Source organism: Pleurodeles waltl, chromosome 6 (genome assembly GCF_031143425.1).
Source record: "Pleurodeles waltl isolate 20211129_DDA chromosome 6, aPleWal1.hap1.20221129, whole genome shotgun sequence".
In the NCBI taxonomy this organism is placed as follows: domain Eukaryota; kingdom Metazoa; phylum Chordata; class Amphibia; order Caudata; family Salamandridae; genus Pleurodeles; species Pleurodeles waltl.
Window position 1 is genome coordinate 818,248,595 of NC_090445.1, and position 15,126 is coordinate 818,263,720.

Sequence of the window (15,126 nt, forward strand, 5' to 3'; positions counted from 1 at the left end):
TAGGGGTTTGTGGGTGATGTGGGTGTGCGCTTTATATTGTGTTGGGTGTGTGGGAGTGGTGTTTGTATGTGTATCAGGTGTGTGTATTTTGAATTGTCCAATGTGGCGGTGTTTTGGAGATGTGTGTGTATTTTGAGCGCGGTGGTGTGTACCGCCAATGGAATATCGTGGTTGAAAGACCGCTGCGTGGATTCGTGGGTCATAATAGCATGGGAGTGTTTCTGTTGGCGTGACGGTGGAGAATTTGTTTTCGCCAGTTTATCACTGACCTTTGGTGTGGCGGACTTGTGTGGGTGTCTGAATTTTGGCGGATTCCGAGATGTGGGTCATAATAGCTGTGGCGGAATTCCGCGGCCGCAGCGGTGTATTTGCGGTCTTCTGCACGGTGGTAAGCGGCTTTTACCGCCAATGTTGTAATGCCCCCTTTGTCTTTTCTGAACTCTGATGCTGAATCCTGAATCCTTGCTGATCAGACTGAGGACGAAGACTGACACTGCTTGCTGATCCAGTACAGTCCCAGGTTAGTCCTCCATTGTGGTTGGCTTGAAACTTTTACTTTCACCCAGTCCAGCTTGGCTAGACAGCTGCGGTTGGCGCTTTATGCTTTTAGGCGCTATATTGCAGTTTATTGTTTAAAAAATCATAAGTCAGTTTCTACCTATTGGATTTTTGTTCATTGCCAATATAGAAAAGCATCTACTCTGTTCTGAAAGATTCTGCAGGGTCTAGGCAGAGAACAAAACATCAGTTTATTTACCAGACCAGTATTTGCTAGCAAAGGAAACACTGCAAAGCTGCTAATGTATCTAAAGTACTTAAATGTTTACAATAATGTTGTGATGTAACGCACAGTTAATGCACATGCAGCAATTAATAAACTACCTGGTAATTCTCAGAAGAAGCATGTCATCTTTTGTGTTTTAACTCTTCCGGCAGTTGCCCTGGGGGCTGCTATGCGCACACCTGTAAATCTGCTGAAGGATCACACTGTGGAAAATGTTCTAAGGTTGGCAGGTATGGTGACGTGCACCTTATTTACACCCACTACATTGGTAGAACATGCGCTTTATAGTAATGTCTGGTGCATATGTGTGAGGAGATACAACCAAATATGTTGCATGACAATAAGCGATTGTTTTCAACACTTAATAATAAGCCAGGTCTCTGCAACAAAAGCATTAACCAGCTGTGCTATCTCACATAAAGATGGAAACATGTGACCCACTCATAACACTTAATTTTCTATAACAAACTCATGAACGCATCTATTTAACGATTGAAACCTATGACCAAAGATTACACACATACAAAGATCTCTACAGCTGCATTAACTCCCAAAGAGGTATTAAAACCCGGTCTATATCTGACCCGGTAATACATAAAGGTTTTACTATTCCACCTGTCCATATTGGGGGTTAATGTGTGTAAAAACAGTGCGTGCGATCATGACTGTCATAAACACGTCCTCATGACTGCCACTTTCAGTTTAAACTCCTTACCTATGGGTTCGCAAAGTACACTTTTACATTTCAGCTATGCCTCCACAATTATTAGGAACATTTTCAGTTTCGAGCATATTGTAGAAGTAGTTGTTATTTTGTGTGAGTTAAACACTGTTTTCCCGTAAGTCTTATTTTATACACATTTGTTTCTTATGAAAATATATATAGTGTTCGGGTCGTACTTAGCAGAGTTGACTTCTGAACGTTTAAAACAAAATATTAGGCTGGTTTTCCCAATTATTTCAACATTTGCACTTAAAACAGTTACAATCCCAAATAGATGCTTCTGTGCCTGCAACTTCTACGAGTGTACTGGAGTATTAGCGTGACCGTCTTTTGTTTTTATTAGTAAGTTTGACCAACTAGGCAGCCCAGGAAACGTATTGTGCGTGACTTGGCTCTAAGATTCTGCGCAAGCCAATGGGAGACGTTGTTTGTGTTTCTATGGTGACGCTGGTAAACGGAAGCCTCAAAAAGTACTGAGACGATGCGTTGATTAAGGTTTGAAAGCTCCACGGCAGCAAGTCTCATTTCTGTAAGAGGACCATGGAGGACACCAATAGCAGTATCAACATCGTCACCATTAGCGCCCGCGCAAACAGCGGCAACAGCAGTCCCTTGGAGCTCAGGTGGGAGGGCAAACGACTTAGGTGTATATTTGTTTTAACACTGCAGAGCATATGAGTTCTTCAGTGCTAAGCGTTAGTAAATTACACAGACGTAGTTTTATACTTTGCATTTGTGTGTTTGCATTTTTCCTACCATTTTACACGTCTCAGAACACAAATAGGGACTGGTGTGGTTTTGCCTCTCTTGCCTGAAATGGGATAACTTTAAGTCTCTGTACACAGCAGTTTATTTGCTTGAAAGTTTCTACTGTCTCGGCTGCTCTGTCGCTGAAATGACACGATAGCCTATTCCACTGCATTGGCGGTATTGAACTTTTATGTGCCGTTAAATAGTTTAAAGTAATATTAGTACTTCTATGAGAATATACATTCTTTATGGACTGTTGGCTTTGTAGCTGTACAACTGATGATATTGTGACACAAGGCTTTAGGCCTATTTGCCAAATTTAATGCCTTTAATTGCCAAATTTAATGTCAGTTTAGACACTTTCGGTCAGCCCTGGCTTTTTAGCCAACAGTGTTTTGTTTGTTGGGATTTTTAATGGCGTGTTTATATAGAAGAGAAACGTAACTCCTGCAGTAAGTTCAGGTAAACCTTTACTAAGGAGAGCACTTTGCAACAACTATCCCAGTGCTCCTCTGGCTGCCAAATGCCGTGTATCACAGCTCCCATTCCATTCTAGAATGGAATTCGACAAACACTGGCACGTAACAGGTTACATGTACTACACATCCCGCTCCTTTAACAAATATAACACATAGTGCATTGTTATATTCACAATACAAAATACACTGTAAATCTTTTCCAAAACTGTCTAGGAAAATGCATAACAAGATATTATTTCCCCATGAAAAAATCTTGATATTTTTTTTGGTTGTGCAACAGGTCTACCACTGCGGGTAGATGTAGTTGGAGGTAGTTCAGTTTGTTCAGGTTGACCGCTGCAAGCATGCATTTAAAGAGACGGTAAAGCATACTGTACCTTCAGCATGTTATAATAAAAAAAAATCAAGCTTATGCGTCAAGAATTTTCAATTCTATTAAGGACACGGAGGTAAGGAGTATGGTATCTCCTTCTTTACTGACCCAAACACAGCAGCCAATTAAAACACAGAAAAAACATTAACTACATTTACCATGATGCCCAGTCTTGATATCACATGGTCCAATCACCTCCTGTGCCCTCTCGCCATAAATGCTTTGACCCCCAATGTCACTTCCTCTTTCTTTGTCCAAATCGGACAATTTTGAACTTCTGAAACGAAACTTCTTACATAGTCGAAGAGCCAAAGTTCCTCAAACTCATAAGTGTAACACAATCCGATCTTCACCGGAACCAAGTCTTTCAAACTGAACCGGATAACAGATCCGAATAACGATGTCCTCAAAGGAAAATATCGAAAACTTCAAGTATTCTTCTGATCAGAGCCTAGGAAAATAACATAATCAGAGGTAATATCATGTAATTTAGTATAACAAAGAAAAACTTTAAGTCCATACATATATCTCAGGGTGGGTAAAGATAACTTTGATATAGATCCAATATACTATGCAAACATTTTTACGCCAAACAGTATTGTTTTAATGGGAGGGATAATCCTCGCCTCTGTGTCCTTAATAGAATTGAAAATCCTTGACGCGTAAGCTAGAATTTTTTAAATTCTATTTCAGAACCGGAGGCTCCGATTATGCTCGTTTAAAGCTGACTAATAACTACAGAAGCAACATCTACCACAGATTTATGATAACATTTGCAAAACGTAGATTCTGAAGACCAATCAGCCGCCTTCATAATGTCCTCTAGACGGGAACCTAATGCATATGTTTTGGATGCCATAGCCCCTCTAACTGAATGGGCTCCAAATTGATTGATGTCTGTCCCAGCTTCATTCATTAACCATTTAATCCATCGAGCTAATGTGGCTGTCGAGACTGGGTTAAAAGGTTTTTGTAAAGCTATGAGCAACTGACCAGTAGCATACTGTTGGAATTCGTCTGTAACCACTTCATACTCCTTTAAATGTTGAACGACACAAAGTTTAGAATTATCTGAATACATTGGATATGTTACTGACCTGCAATTAGTTTCTGTCTGTCTGGTAATATTAAATGTAACCCCTTCAGGGGTGTAAATTCTACCAGCCAAGTCCAAGGCTTTGACATCCGATACACGCTTACATGAAATCAGGCATAATAACATTGTCAATTTAGCTGAAATCTGTTTACGAGACAGATATCTATTGGATGGCCAGGAATCTAAAAATCTCAATATAATGTTCACATCCCACAATACCGAATACCTGGTTTTGGGAGGATTAGATAAACGGATACCTCTAAGTAACTTACAGATAAGAGGATGTTCACCAACAGGTTTGCCCTCAATATGAACATGACCAGCTGAAATGGCCAATCTAAAATTATTGATGGTTCTACAAGCTAAGCTTGAACCTGCCAAGTCTGCTAGAAAGTTAACTATCATTTCAACGCTTGATTCTACGGGATTAATATCCTGTCCAACACACCAAGCATTCTATCTGCGCCATGCAGATGTGTATCTTTTATGAGTGCCTGATGCCCAAGCTTGCTTGATGAAATCAGCAGACTGTTGTGAAATTCCTGGAGAATTCCATCTTGCCCTGAAACCCTCCAAGCCATCAATGTTAGTTTCTCTGAAATGATCATTGGATGTTGATGGTTCTCTGGGTTCAAGAGAAGATCCGGACGTGGAGGAATGAGCAGAGGGGGAGCGCAAGCTAACTGTAGGGCAAGCGGGAACCAAGGTTGAACTCTCCAAAAAGGAGTCACTAATATGATCTCCGCTTTCTGACGACTTATCTGAGAGAGAACTCTGGAGCTCATTAGAAAAGGAGGGAAAGCATATCCCCGAAACCTTGACCAATCCTAAAGGAAAGCATCCGTCGCCAATGCCAGAGGATCGGGGCGCCAGCTGAAGAACTTCGGAATCTGGGTATTGAGCCGAGAGGCAAATAGATCCACTTCGCATGGGCCCCACACCTTGATTATCTGTAGGAAAATTACCGGATCTACTTTCCAGTCGCTGGAATCTGTTAGATACCTGGAGTTCCAGTCTGCTATTGTGTTCTGATTGCCTGGGAGATATTCTGCAATGACAGTCAGACGATGACTGGGACAATAATGCCAGAACTCTTTGGCTATCTCCGCCAAGATTCTGGATTTCGTCCCCCCTAGTTTGTTGACGTACTTCACTGCAGAGATGTTGTCCATTCGCAACAAGATGCAGCAGTCCGTCTTCTGAGGAGAAAGGCTCCTTATGGCAAATTACCCTGCTAGGAGCTCTAGACAATTGATATGTAGAGTCTGTTCCCAAGTCGACCAGCGACCTCCGGTTACTATGAAGATTGCCTGAATTGAAGAGGCCAGAAGGCCCACTATTCTGGCAATGTTTCTCAAAGATATCATCTGATTGGATAGAGTAGATCTCAATTCTCTCTTGATACTTCGAATTTTCTGAGATGGAAGAATCAGTTGGGAGCGGATAGAATCTATCACCTGGGAGGGTTTCAATAATGACTTCTGCACATTGATAAGGAAACCCAGATCCTGCAGAATACTGATGGTCCATTCCAGATGAGACAAGAGAGTTTGAGGGTTCTGAGCCATCAACAAAATGTCATCCAGATAAATTATCAATCATACTCCCTTGGTTCTCAGCCATTCCATCACTGGCCTCAACAGTTTGTGAAGCACCAAGGGGCTGACGAGAGGCCGAATGGAAGCGTATTGAATTCTAGACAATGTCCATTCCATAGGAATTGTAGGATTCTCCTGTGAGGAGGGTAAATGGGGACCGAAAGATACGTATCCTTCAGGTCTAGATGGACCATCCAATCTCCCTCTAATAGGATATCTCGTAACATGTGGATTCCTTCCATCTTGAAATGTCTGTGTAATATCCAGTAAGTGAAATCCTTTAGATTCAATACTACATGATGACCTCCACCCTTTTTGTCTACGACAAATATGGGACTGAGGAATCCGGAAGGATGAGGAGACGAAAAACTCACTGCTTCTTTGTGTAATAAGGCCTGAACCTCTATGTCTATAAAGGTCTGATCTGCGAGGGAAAAAGACATTTGAGCTGGGTTTTTTTTTGTTGAATCGGGGTACCGATGAATTCTAGATGGAACCCTAATACTGTTTGAAGAATCCAGGGGTCTCCTGAAATCTTTTTCCAGAAACAAGCCCACTCTGCCCCCAAGACATACTTGAGAATATTGAATAATGTTCAACTGAATAACTGGATTCCTGGATCGCTCCCTGCTGGCCCCTGCGGGGTCCTCATCAATATCTGGAGCGGCCTCCTCTATTGCGAGTGGGATAGAAGGTGGTGTCCGCCTGGTCGGTGTGAGAAGGTAGCCTCTTTCTAGCCTTGTTACCCCCACTTTTGGCCTGTTTGTGAGTGTATGTCAGGGTGTTTGTCACTGTTTTCACTGTCTCACTGGGATCCTGATAGCCAGGCCTCAGTGCTCATAGTGAAAACACTATGGTTTCAGTATGTTTGTTATGTGTCACTGGGATCCTGCTGGTCAGGACCCCAGTGCTCATAGGTTTGTGGCCTATATGTAGGTGTCACTGGGACCCTGTCACACAGGGCCCCAGTGCTCATAGGTGTGCATGTATATGTTCCCTGTGTGGTGCCTAACTGTCTCACTGAGGCTCTGCTATCCAGAACCTCAGTGGTTATGCTCTCTCATTACTTTCAAATTGTCACTAACAGGCTAGTGACCAATTTTACCAATTTACATTGGCTTACTGGAACACCCTTATAATTCCCTAGTATATGGTACTGAGGAACCCAGGGTATTGGGGTTCCAGGAGATCCCTATGGGCTGCAGCATTTCTTTTGCCACCCATAGGGAGCTCTGACAATTCTTACACAGGCCTGCCACTGCAGCCTGAGTGAAATAACGTCCACGTTATTTCACAGCCATTTTACACTGCACTTAAGTAACTTATAAGTCACCTATATGTCTAACCTTTACCTGGTAAAGGTTGGGTGCAAAGTTACTTAGTGTGAGGGCACCCTGGCACTAGCCAAGGTGCCCCCACATTGTTCAGAGCCAATTCCCTGAACTTTGTGAGTGCGGGGACACCATTACACGCGTGCACTACATATAGGCCACTACCTATATGTAGCTTCACAATGGTAACTCCGAATATGGCCATGTAACATGTCTATGATCATGGAATTGCCCCCTCTATGCCATCCTGGCATTGTTGGTACAATTCCATGATCCCAGTGGTCTGTAGCACAGACCCTGGTACTGCCAAACTGCCCTTCCTGGGGTTTCACTGCAGCTGCTGCTGCTGCCAACCCCTCAGACAGGCATCTGGCCTCCTGGGGTCAAGCCAGGCTTGTCCCAGGATGGCAGAACAAAGAACTTCCTCTGAGAGAGGGTGTGACACCCTCTCCCTTTGGAAAATGGTGTGAAGGCAGGGGAGGAGTAGCCTCCCCCAGCCTCTGGAAATGCTTTGTTGGGCACAGAGGTGCCCAATTCTGCATAAGCCAGTCTACACCGGTTCAGGGACCCCTTAGCCCCTGCTCTGGCGCGAAACTGGACAAAGGAAAGGGGAGTGACCACTCCCCTGACCTGCACCTCCCCTGGGAGGTGTCCAGAGCTCCTCCAGTGTGCTCCAGACCTCTGCCATCTTGGAAACAGAGGTGCTGCTGGCACACTGGACTGCTCTGAGTGGCCAGTGCCACCAGGTGACGTCAGAGACTCCTGCTGATAGGCTCCTTCAGGTGTTAGTAGCCTTTCCTCTCTCCTAGGTAGCCAAACCCTCTTTTCTGGCTATTTAGGGTCTCTGTCTCTGGGGAAACTTTAGATAACGAATGCATGAGCTCAGCCGAGTTCCTCTGCATCTCCCTCTTCACCTTCTGATAAGGAATCGACCGCTGACCGCGCTGGAAGCCTGCAAACCTGCAACATAGTAGCAAAGACGACTACTGCAACTCTGTAACGCTGATCCTGCCGCCTTCTCGACTGTTTTCCTGCTTGTGCATGCTGTGGGGGTAGTCTGCCTCCTCTCTGCACCAGAAGCTCCGAAGAAATCTCCCGTGGGTCGACGGAATCTTCCCCCTGCAACCGCAGGCACCAAAAAGCTGCATTTCCGGTCCCTTGGGTCTCCTCTCAGCACGACGAGCGAGGTCCCTCGAATCCAGCGACACCGTCCAAGTGACCCCCACAGTCCAGTGACTCTTCAGCCCAAGTTTGGTGGAGGTAAGTCCTTGCCTCACCTCGCTGGGCTGCATTGCTGGGAACCGCGACTTTGCAAGCTACTCCGGCCCCTGTGCACTTCCGGCGGAAATCCTCCGTGCACAGCCAAGCCTGGGTCCACGGCACTCTAACCTGCATTGCACGACTTTCTAAGTTGGTCTCCGGCGACGTGGGACTCCTTTGTGCAACTTCGGCAAGCACCGTTTCACGCATCCTCGTAGTGCCTGTTTCTGGCACTTCTCCGGGTGCTACCTGCTTCAGTGAGGGCTCTTTGTCTTGCTCGACGTCCCCTCTCTCTGCAGGTCTAATTTGCGACCTTCTGGTCCCTCCTGGGCCCCAGCAGCGTCCAAAAACGCCAAACGCACGATTTGCGTGTAGCAAGGCTTGTTGGCGTCCATCCGGCGGGAAAACACTTCTGCACGACTCTCCAAGGCGTGGGGGATCCATCCTCCAAAGGGGAAGTCTCTAGCCCTTGTCGTTCCTGCAGTATTCACAGTTCTTCAGCCTAGTAAGAGCTTCTTTGCACCAACCGCTGGCATTTCTTGGGCATCTGCCCATCTCCGAGCTGCTTGTGACTTTTGGACTTGGTCCCCTTGTTCCACAGGTACCCTCAGACAGGAATCCATCGTTGTTGCATTGCTGATTTGTGTTTTCCTTGCATTCTCCCTGTAACACGACTATTTTGTCCTTAGGGGAACTTTAGTGCACTTTGCACTCACTTTTCAGGGTCTTGGGGAGGGTTATCTTTCTAACTCTCACTATTTTCTAATAGTCCCAGCGACCCTCTACAAGGTCACATAGGTTTGGGGTCCATTCGTGGTTCGCATTCCACTTCTGGAGTATATGGTTTGTGTTGCCCCTATCCCTATGTTTCCCCATTGCATCCTATTGTAACTATACATTGTTTGCACTGTTTTCTAAGACTATACTGCATATTTTTGCTATTGTGTATATATATCTTGTGTATATTTCCTATCCTCTCACTGAGGGTACACTCTAAGATACTTTGGCATATTGCCATAAAAAATAAAGTACCTTTATTTTTAGTATAACTGTGTATTGTGTTTTCTTATGATATTGTGCATATGACACTAAGTGGTACTGTAGTAGCTTCACACGTCTCCTAGTTCAGCCTAAGCTGCTCTGCTAAGCTACCATTATCTATCAGCCTAAGCTGCTAGACACCCTATACACTAATAAGGGATAACTGGGCCTGGTGCAAGGTGCAAGTACCCCTTGGTACTCACTACAAGCCAGTCCAGCCTCCTACATTGGTTGTGCAGTGGTGGGATAAGTGCTTGAGACTACTTACCACTCTTGTCATTGTACTTTTCATAAGAGAAAAATATACAAAACAAGGTCAGTGTATATACACATAGCCAAAAAGTTTTGCATTTCCTCTTTTCACTCTTTTCTAAGTGCTGAAAAGTACTTCTAAACTTTCAAAAAGTTCCTAAAAGTTTAAAAAGTTTTTTCTGTCTTTCCAAAAAGTTCTGAAAACTTTTTTCTCTTTTTCTATCACTTTAACTCTCTCTAAAAAATGTCTGGCACAGGAAAAAATGTTGAACTGTCCAAACTTGCATATGATCACCTTAGCTGGAAAGGAGCAAGGAGTCTCTGCATAGAGAGAGGTTTGAGTGTAGGGAAGAATCCTTCCTTAGAACTGTTAATTAATATGCTTAGAGTACAGGATAAGGCCATAAGTGCCCAATCTGTAGAAAAAGTAGCTAATGGTTCTCAATCTGATCCAGGGACTCCCCCAGGAAAAGGTTCAGGAAAGAAACTTCTCAGCCTGCCCATTACTAGACAGTCTAGCATAGTTGGTACAGAGGTTGAATCACACCATACTGATGGTGTGCTCTCACATTATGCTGGTAGCCAAGCTGTTAGGGTGCCCTCTGTAAGGGACAGGTCTCCTTCTGTTCATTCCCATCATACCTCTGTATCTAGAAATGTCCCTCCCACCCACCCTGATGACAGATTGTTAGAAAGGGAGCTCAATAGATTGAGAGTGGAACAAACCAGACTGAAGCTCAAGAAGCAACAGCTGGATTTGGATAGACAGTCTTTAGAAATAGAGAGGGAAAGACAGAAGTTGGGTTTAGATACCCATGGTGGCAGCAGCAGTATTCCCCATAGTCATCCTGCAAAAGAGCATGATTCCAGGAATCTGCACAAGATAGTTCCCCCTTATAAGGAGGGGGATGACATTAACAAGTGGTTTGCTGCACTTGAGAGGGCCTGTGTTGTACAGGATGTCCCTCAAAGGCAGTGGGCTGCTATCCTATGGCTATCATTTAGTGAAAAAGGTAGGGATAGGCTCCTTACTGTGAAAGAAAGTGATGCCAATAATTTTACAGTTCTTAAGAATGCACTCCTGGATGGTTATGGCTTAACCACTGAACAGTACAGGATAAAGTTCAGAGAGACCAAAAAGGAGTCTTCACAAGACTGGGTTGATTTTATTGACCATTCAGTGAAGGCCTTGGAGGGGTGGTTACATGGCAGTAAAGTTACTGATTATGAAAGCCTGTATAACACAATCCTGAGAGAGCATATACTTAATAATTGTGTGTCTGATTTGTTGCACCAGTACCTGGTAGACTCTGATCTGACCTCTCCCCAAGAATTGGGAAAGAAGGCAGACAAATGGGTCAGAACAAGGGTGAACAGAAGAGTTCATACAGGGGGTGACAAAGATGGCAATAAGAAGAAAGATGGTGAAAAATCTCAAGATAAGCATGGGGATAAGGGTAAAACCAAAGATCCCACTTCAAATCTTAAACACTCTTCAGAGGGTGGGGATAAAACAAATTCTTCCTCTTCTTCCCAACCTGCACACATTAAAAAGCCTTGGTGCTTTGTGTGTAAAAATAGAGGCCATAGGCCAGGGGATAAGTCCTGTCCAGGTAAACCCCCTGAGCCTACCACCACTAATACATCAAGCTCTAGTGCCCCTAGCAGTAGTGGTACTAGTGGTGGGTCTGCTGGCAACAGTCAAGCAAAGGGTGTAGTTGGGTTCACTTATGGGTCCATAGTGGAAACTGATGTCATCAGTCCCAAGACAGTTTCTGTCACACCTAGTGGCATTGGCCTTGCCACACTGGCTGCTTGTCCCCTTACAATGGATAAGTACAGGCAGACAGTTTCAATAAATGGTGTTGAGGCCTTGGCCTACAGGGACACAGGTGCCAGTTTCACTTTGGTGACTGACAACCTAGTGCACCCTGATCAACACATCATTGGACAACAGTATAAGATTATTGATGTCCATAACTCCACTAAGTTTCTTCCCTTAGCTATAATTCAGTTTAGTTGGGGTGGAGTTACTGGCCCTAAGCAGGTGGTGGTATCACCTAGCTTACCTGTAGACTGTCTCTTAGGTAATGACCTAGAGACCTCAGGTTGGGCTGATGTAGAGTTTTATGCCCATGCAGCCATGCTGGGCATCCCTGAGGAATTGTTCCCTCTCATTTCAAGTGAAATGAAAAAGCAAAGGAGAGAAGGCCTGAAAACTCAGGATCCCTCTCCATCAACAGGTAAAAAGGGTATCACAGTATCCCCTAACCACCCTACCATTCAGGATACCATTCCTGTGGTGGGAGAAACCTCTCCTGGGGTGGCACCTGTTCCAAGGGAATCATCAGCTAGCAAAGCTGGACTCCCTGAGGTGGAAGTACCTCTCTGTGGGATAACTAACATTGGTGAGAAAAAGAGCACCATTTTAGTTAACATGGAGCATCCCTCCAACCCTCCCAGAGAAACTTTAGTGCAGAAACCCTGTACTGCCTCACAACACTTAGGACAGCATCCCTGCCCTAGTGTGGAGCTCATAGGACAGCATCCATGCCCTGCTCCAACTCAAGAGAAACAGCATCCCTGTTCTCTCTTCCAGCCAAATGGACAAAGTTTTTGCCCAGCTATGGCTTTACTGAGACAGCATCCCTGTCTGGCATTTCCATCATTACAAATAGGTTCAGTGGATAATTCCCACTGCTCTAAACTAAAACTTACTGATAGAAACTCTGAAAATACATCTTCACATTGTTGGTTAGCTAAAAAACTTCAAACAGGGTGGTTTACATCCCCACAGGGAAGTAACCATATAGTGGATGATAAAGGGAGTAACCAGTCTATTGCAGAGCTACTCTCTACTTATCACCACTTAGACAATAAAGTCTCAACTGGCCAAGGTTAGCCTTATTGTCCTTCGTTTGGGGGGGGGGTTGTGTGAGAAGGTAGCCTCTTTCTAGCCTTGTTACCCCCACTTTTGGCCTGTTTGTGAGTGTATGTCAGGGTGTTTGTCACTGTTTTCACTGTCTCACTGGGATCCTGATAGCCAGGCCTCAGTGCTCATAGTGAAAACACTATGGTTTCAGTATGTTTGTTATGTGTCACTGGGATCCTGCTGGTCAGGACCCCAGTGCTCATAGGTTTGTGGCCTATATGTAGGTGTCACTGGGACCCTGTCACACAGGGCCCCAGTGCTCATAGGTGTGCATGTATATGTTCCCTGTGTGGTGCCTAACTGTCTCACTGAGGCTCTGCTAACCAGAACCTCAGTGGTTATGCTCTCTCATTACTTTCAAATTGTCACTAACAGGCTAGTGACCAATTTTACCAATTTACATTGGCTTACTGGAACACCCTTATAATTCCCTAGTATATGGTACTGAGGAACCCAGGGTATTGGGGTTCCAGGAGATCCCTATGGGCTGCAGCATTTCTTTTGCCACCCATAGGGAGCTCTGACAATTCTTACACAGGCCTGCCACTGCAGCCTGAGTGAAATAACGTCCACGTTATTTCACAGCCATTTTACACTGCACTTAAGTAACTTATAAGTCACCTATATGTCTAACCTTTACCTGGTAAAGGTTGGGTGCAAAGTTACTTAGTGTGAGGGCACCCTGGCACTAGCCAAGGTGCCCCCACATTGTTCAGAGCCAATTCCCTGAACTTTGTGAGTGCGGGGACACCATTACACGCGTGCACTACATATAGGTCACTACCTATATGTAGCTTCACAATGGTAACTCCGAATATGGCCATGTAACATGTCTATGATCATGGAATTGCCCCCTCTATGCCATCCTGGCATTGTTGGTACAATTCCATGATCCCAGTGGTCTGTAGCACAGACCCTGGTACTGCCAAACTGCCCTTCCTGGGGTTTCACTGCAGCTGCTGCTGCTGCCAACCCCTCAGACAGGCATCTGGCCTCCTGGGGTCAAGCCAGGCTTGTCCCAGGATGGCAGAACAAAGAACTTCCTCTGAGAGAGGGTGTGACACCCTCTCCCTTTGGAAAATGGTGTGAAGGCAGGGGAGGAGTAGCCTCCCCCAGCCTCTGGAAATGCTTTGTTGGGCACAGAGGTGCCCAATTCTGCATAAGCCAGTGTACACCGGTTCAGGGACCCCTTAGCCCCTGCTCTGGCGCGAAACTGGACAAAGGAAAGGGGAGTGACCACTCCCCTGACCTGCACCTCCCCTGGGAGGTGTCCGGAGCTCCTCCAGTGTGCTCCAGACCTCTGCCATCTTGGAAACAGAGGTGCTGCTGGCACACTGGACTGCTCTGAGTGGCCAGTGCCACCAGGTGACGTCAGAGACTCCTGCTGATAGGCTCCTTCAGGTGTTAGTAGCCTTTCCTCTCTCCTAGGTAGCCAAACCCTCTTTTCTGGCTATTTAGGGTCTCTGTCTCTGGGGAAACTTTAGATAACGAATGCATGAGCTCAGCCGAGTTCCTCTGCATCTCCCTCTTCACCTTCTGATAAGGAATCGACCGCTGACCGCGCTGGAAGCCTGCAAACCTGCAACATAGTAGCAAAGACGACTACTGCAACTCTGTAACGCTGATCCTGCCGCCTTCTCGACTGTTTTCCTGCTTGTGCATGCTGTGGGGGTAGTCTGCCTCCTCTCTGCACCAGAAGCTCCGAAGAAATCTCCCGTGGGTCGACGGAATCTTCCCCCTGCAACCGCAGGCACCAAAAAGCTGCATTTCCGGTCCCTTGGGTCTCCTCTCAGCACGACGAGCGAGGTCCCTCGAATCCAGCGACACCGTCCAAGTGACCCCCACAGTCCAGTGACTCTTCAGCCCAAGTTTGGTGGAGGTAAGTCCTTGCCTCTCCTCGCTGGGCTGCATTGCTGGGAACCGCGACTTTGCAAGCTACTCCGGCCCCTGTGCACTTCCGGCGGAAATCCTCCGTGCACAGCCAAGCCTGGGTCCACGGCACTCTAACCTGCATTGCACGACTTTCTAAGTTGGTCTCCGGCGACGTGGGACTCCTTTGTGCAACTTCGGCAAGCACCGTTTCATGCATCCTCGTAGTGCCTGTTTCTGGCACTTCTCCGGGTGCTACCTGCTTCAGTGAGGGCTCTTTGTCTTGCTCGACGTCCCCTCTCTCTGCAGGTCTAATTTGCGACCTTCTGGTCCCTCCTGGGCCCCAGCAGCGTCCAAAAACGCCAAACGCACGATTTGCGTGTAGCAAGGCTTGTTGGCGTCCATCCGGCGGGAAAACACTTCTGCACGACTCTCCAAGGCGTGGGGGATCCATCCTCCAAAGGGGAAGTCTCTAGCCCTTGTCGTTCCTGCAGTATTCACAGTTCTTCAGCCTAGTAAGAGCTTCTTTGCACCAACCGCTGGCATTTCTTGGACATCTGCCCATCTCCGAGCTGCTTGTGACTTTTGGACTTGGTCCCCTTGTTCCACAGGTACCCTCAGACAGGAATCCATCGTT

The 15,126-nt window shown here is 45.9% G+C and overlaps 1 protein-coding gene across 1 annotated transcript in view; it reads left to right on the forward strand.

The window, feature by feature from the left end:
• The first annotated feature begins 1,973 nt into the window (after nt 1-1,973).
• Nucleotides 1,974-15,126, forward strand: part of CFAP43 (cilia and flagella associated protein 43) — a 505,375-nt gene continuing 492,222 nt past the window's right edge. Inside the window, exon 1 of the mRNA XM_069239443.1 lies at nt 1,974-2,131. Within this exon, the coding sequence (XP_069095544.1) occupies nt 2,049-2,131 (83 nt within the window). The 5' untranslated portion in view covers nt 1,974-2,048. The remainder of the gene's footprint in view (nt 2,132-15,126) is intronic.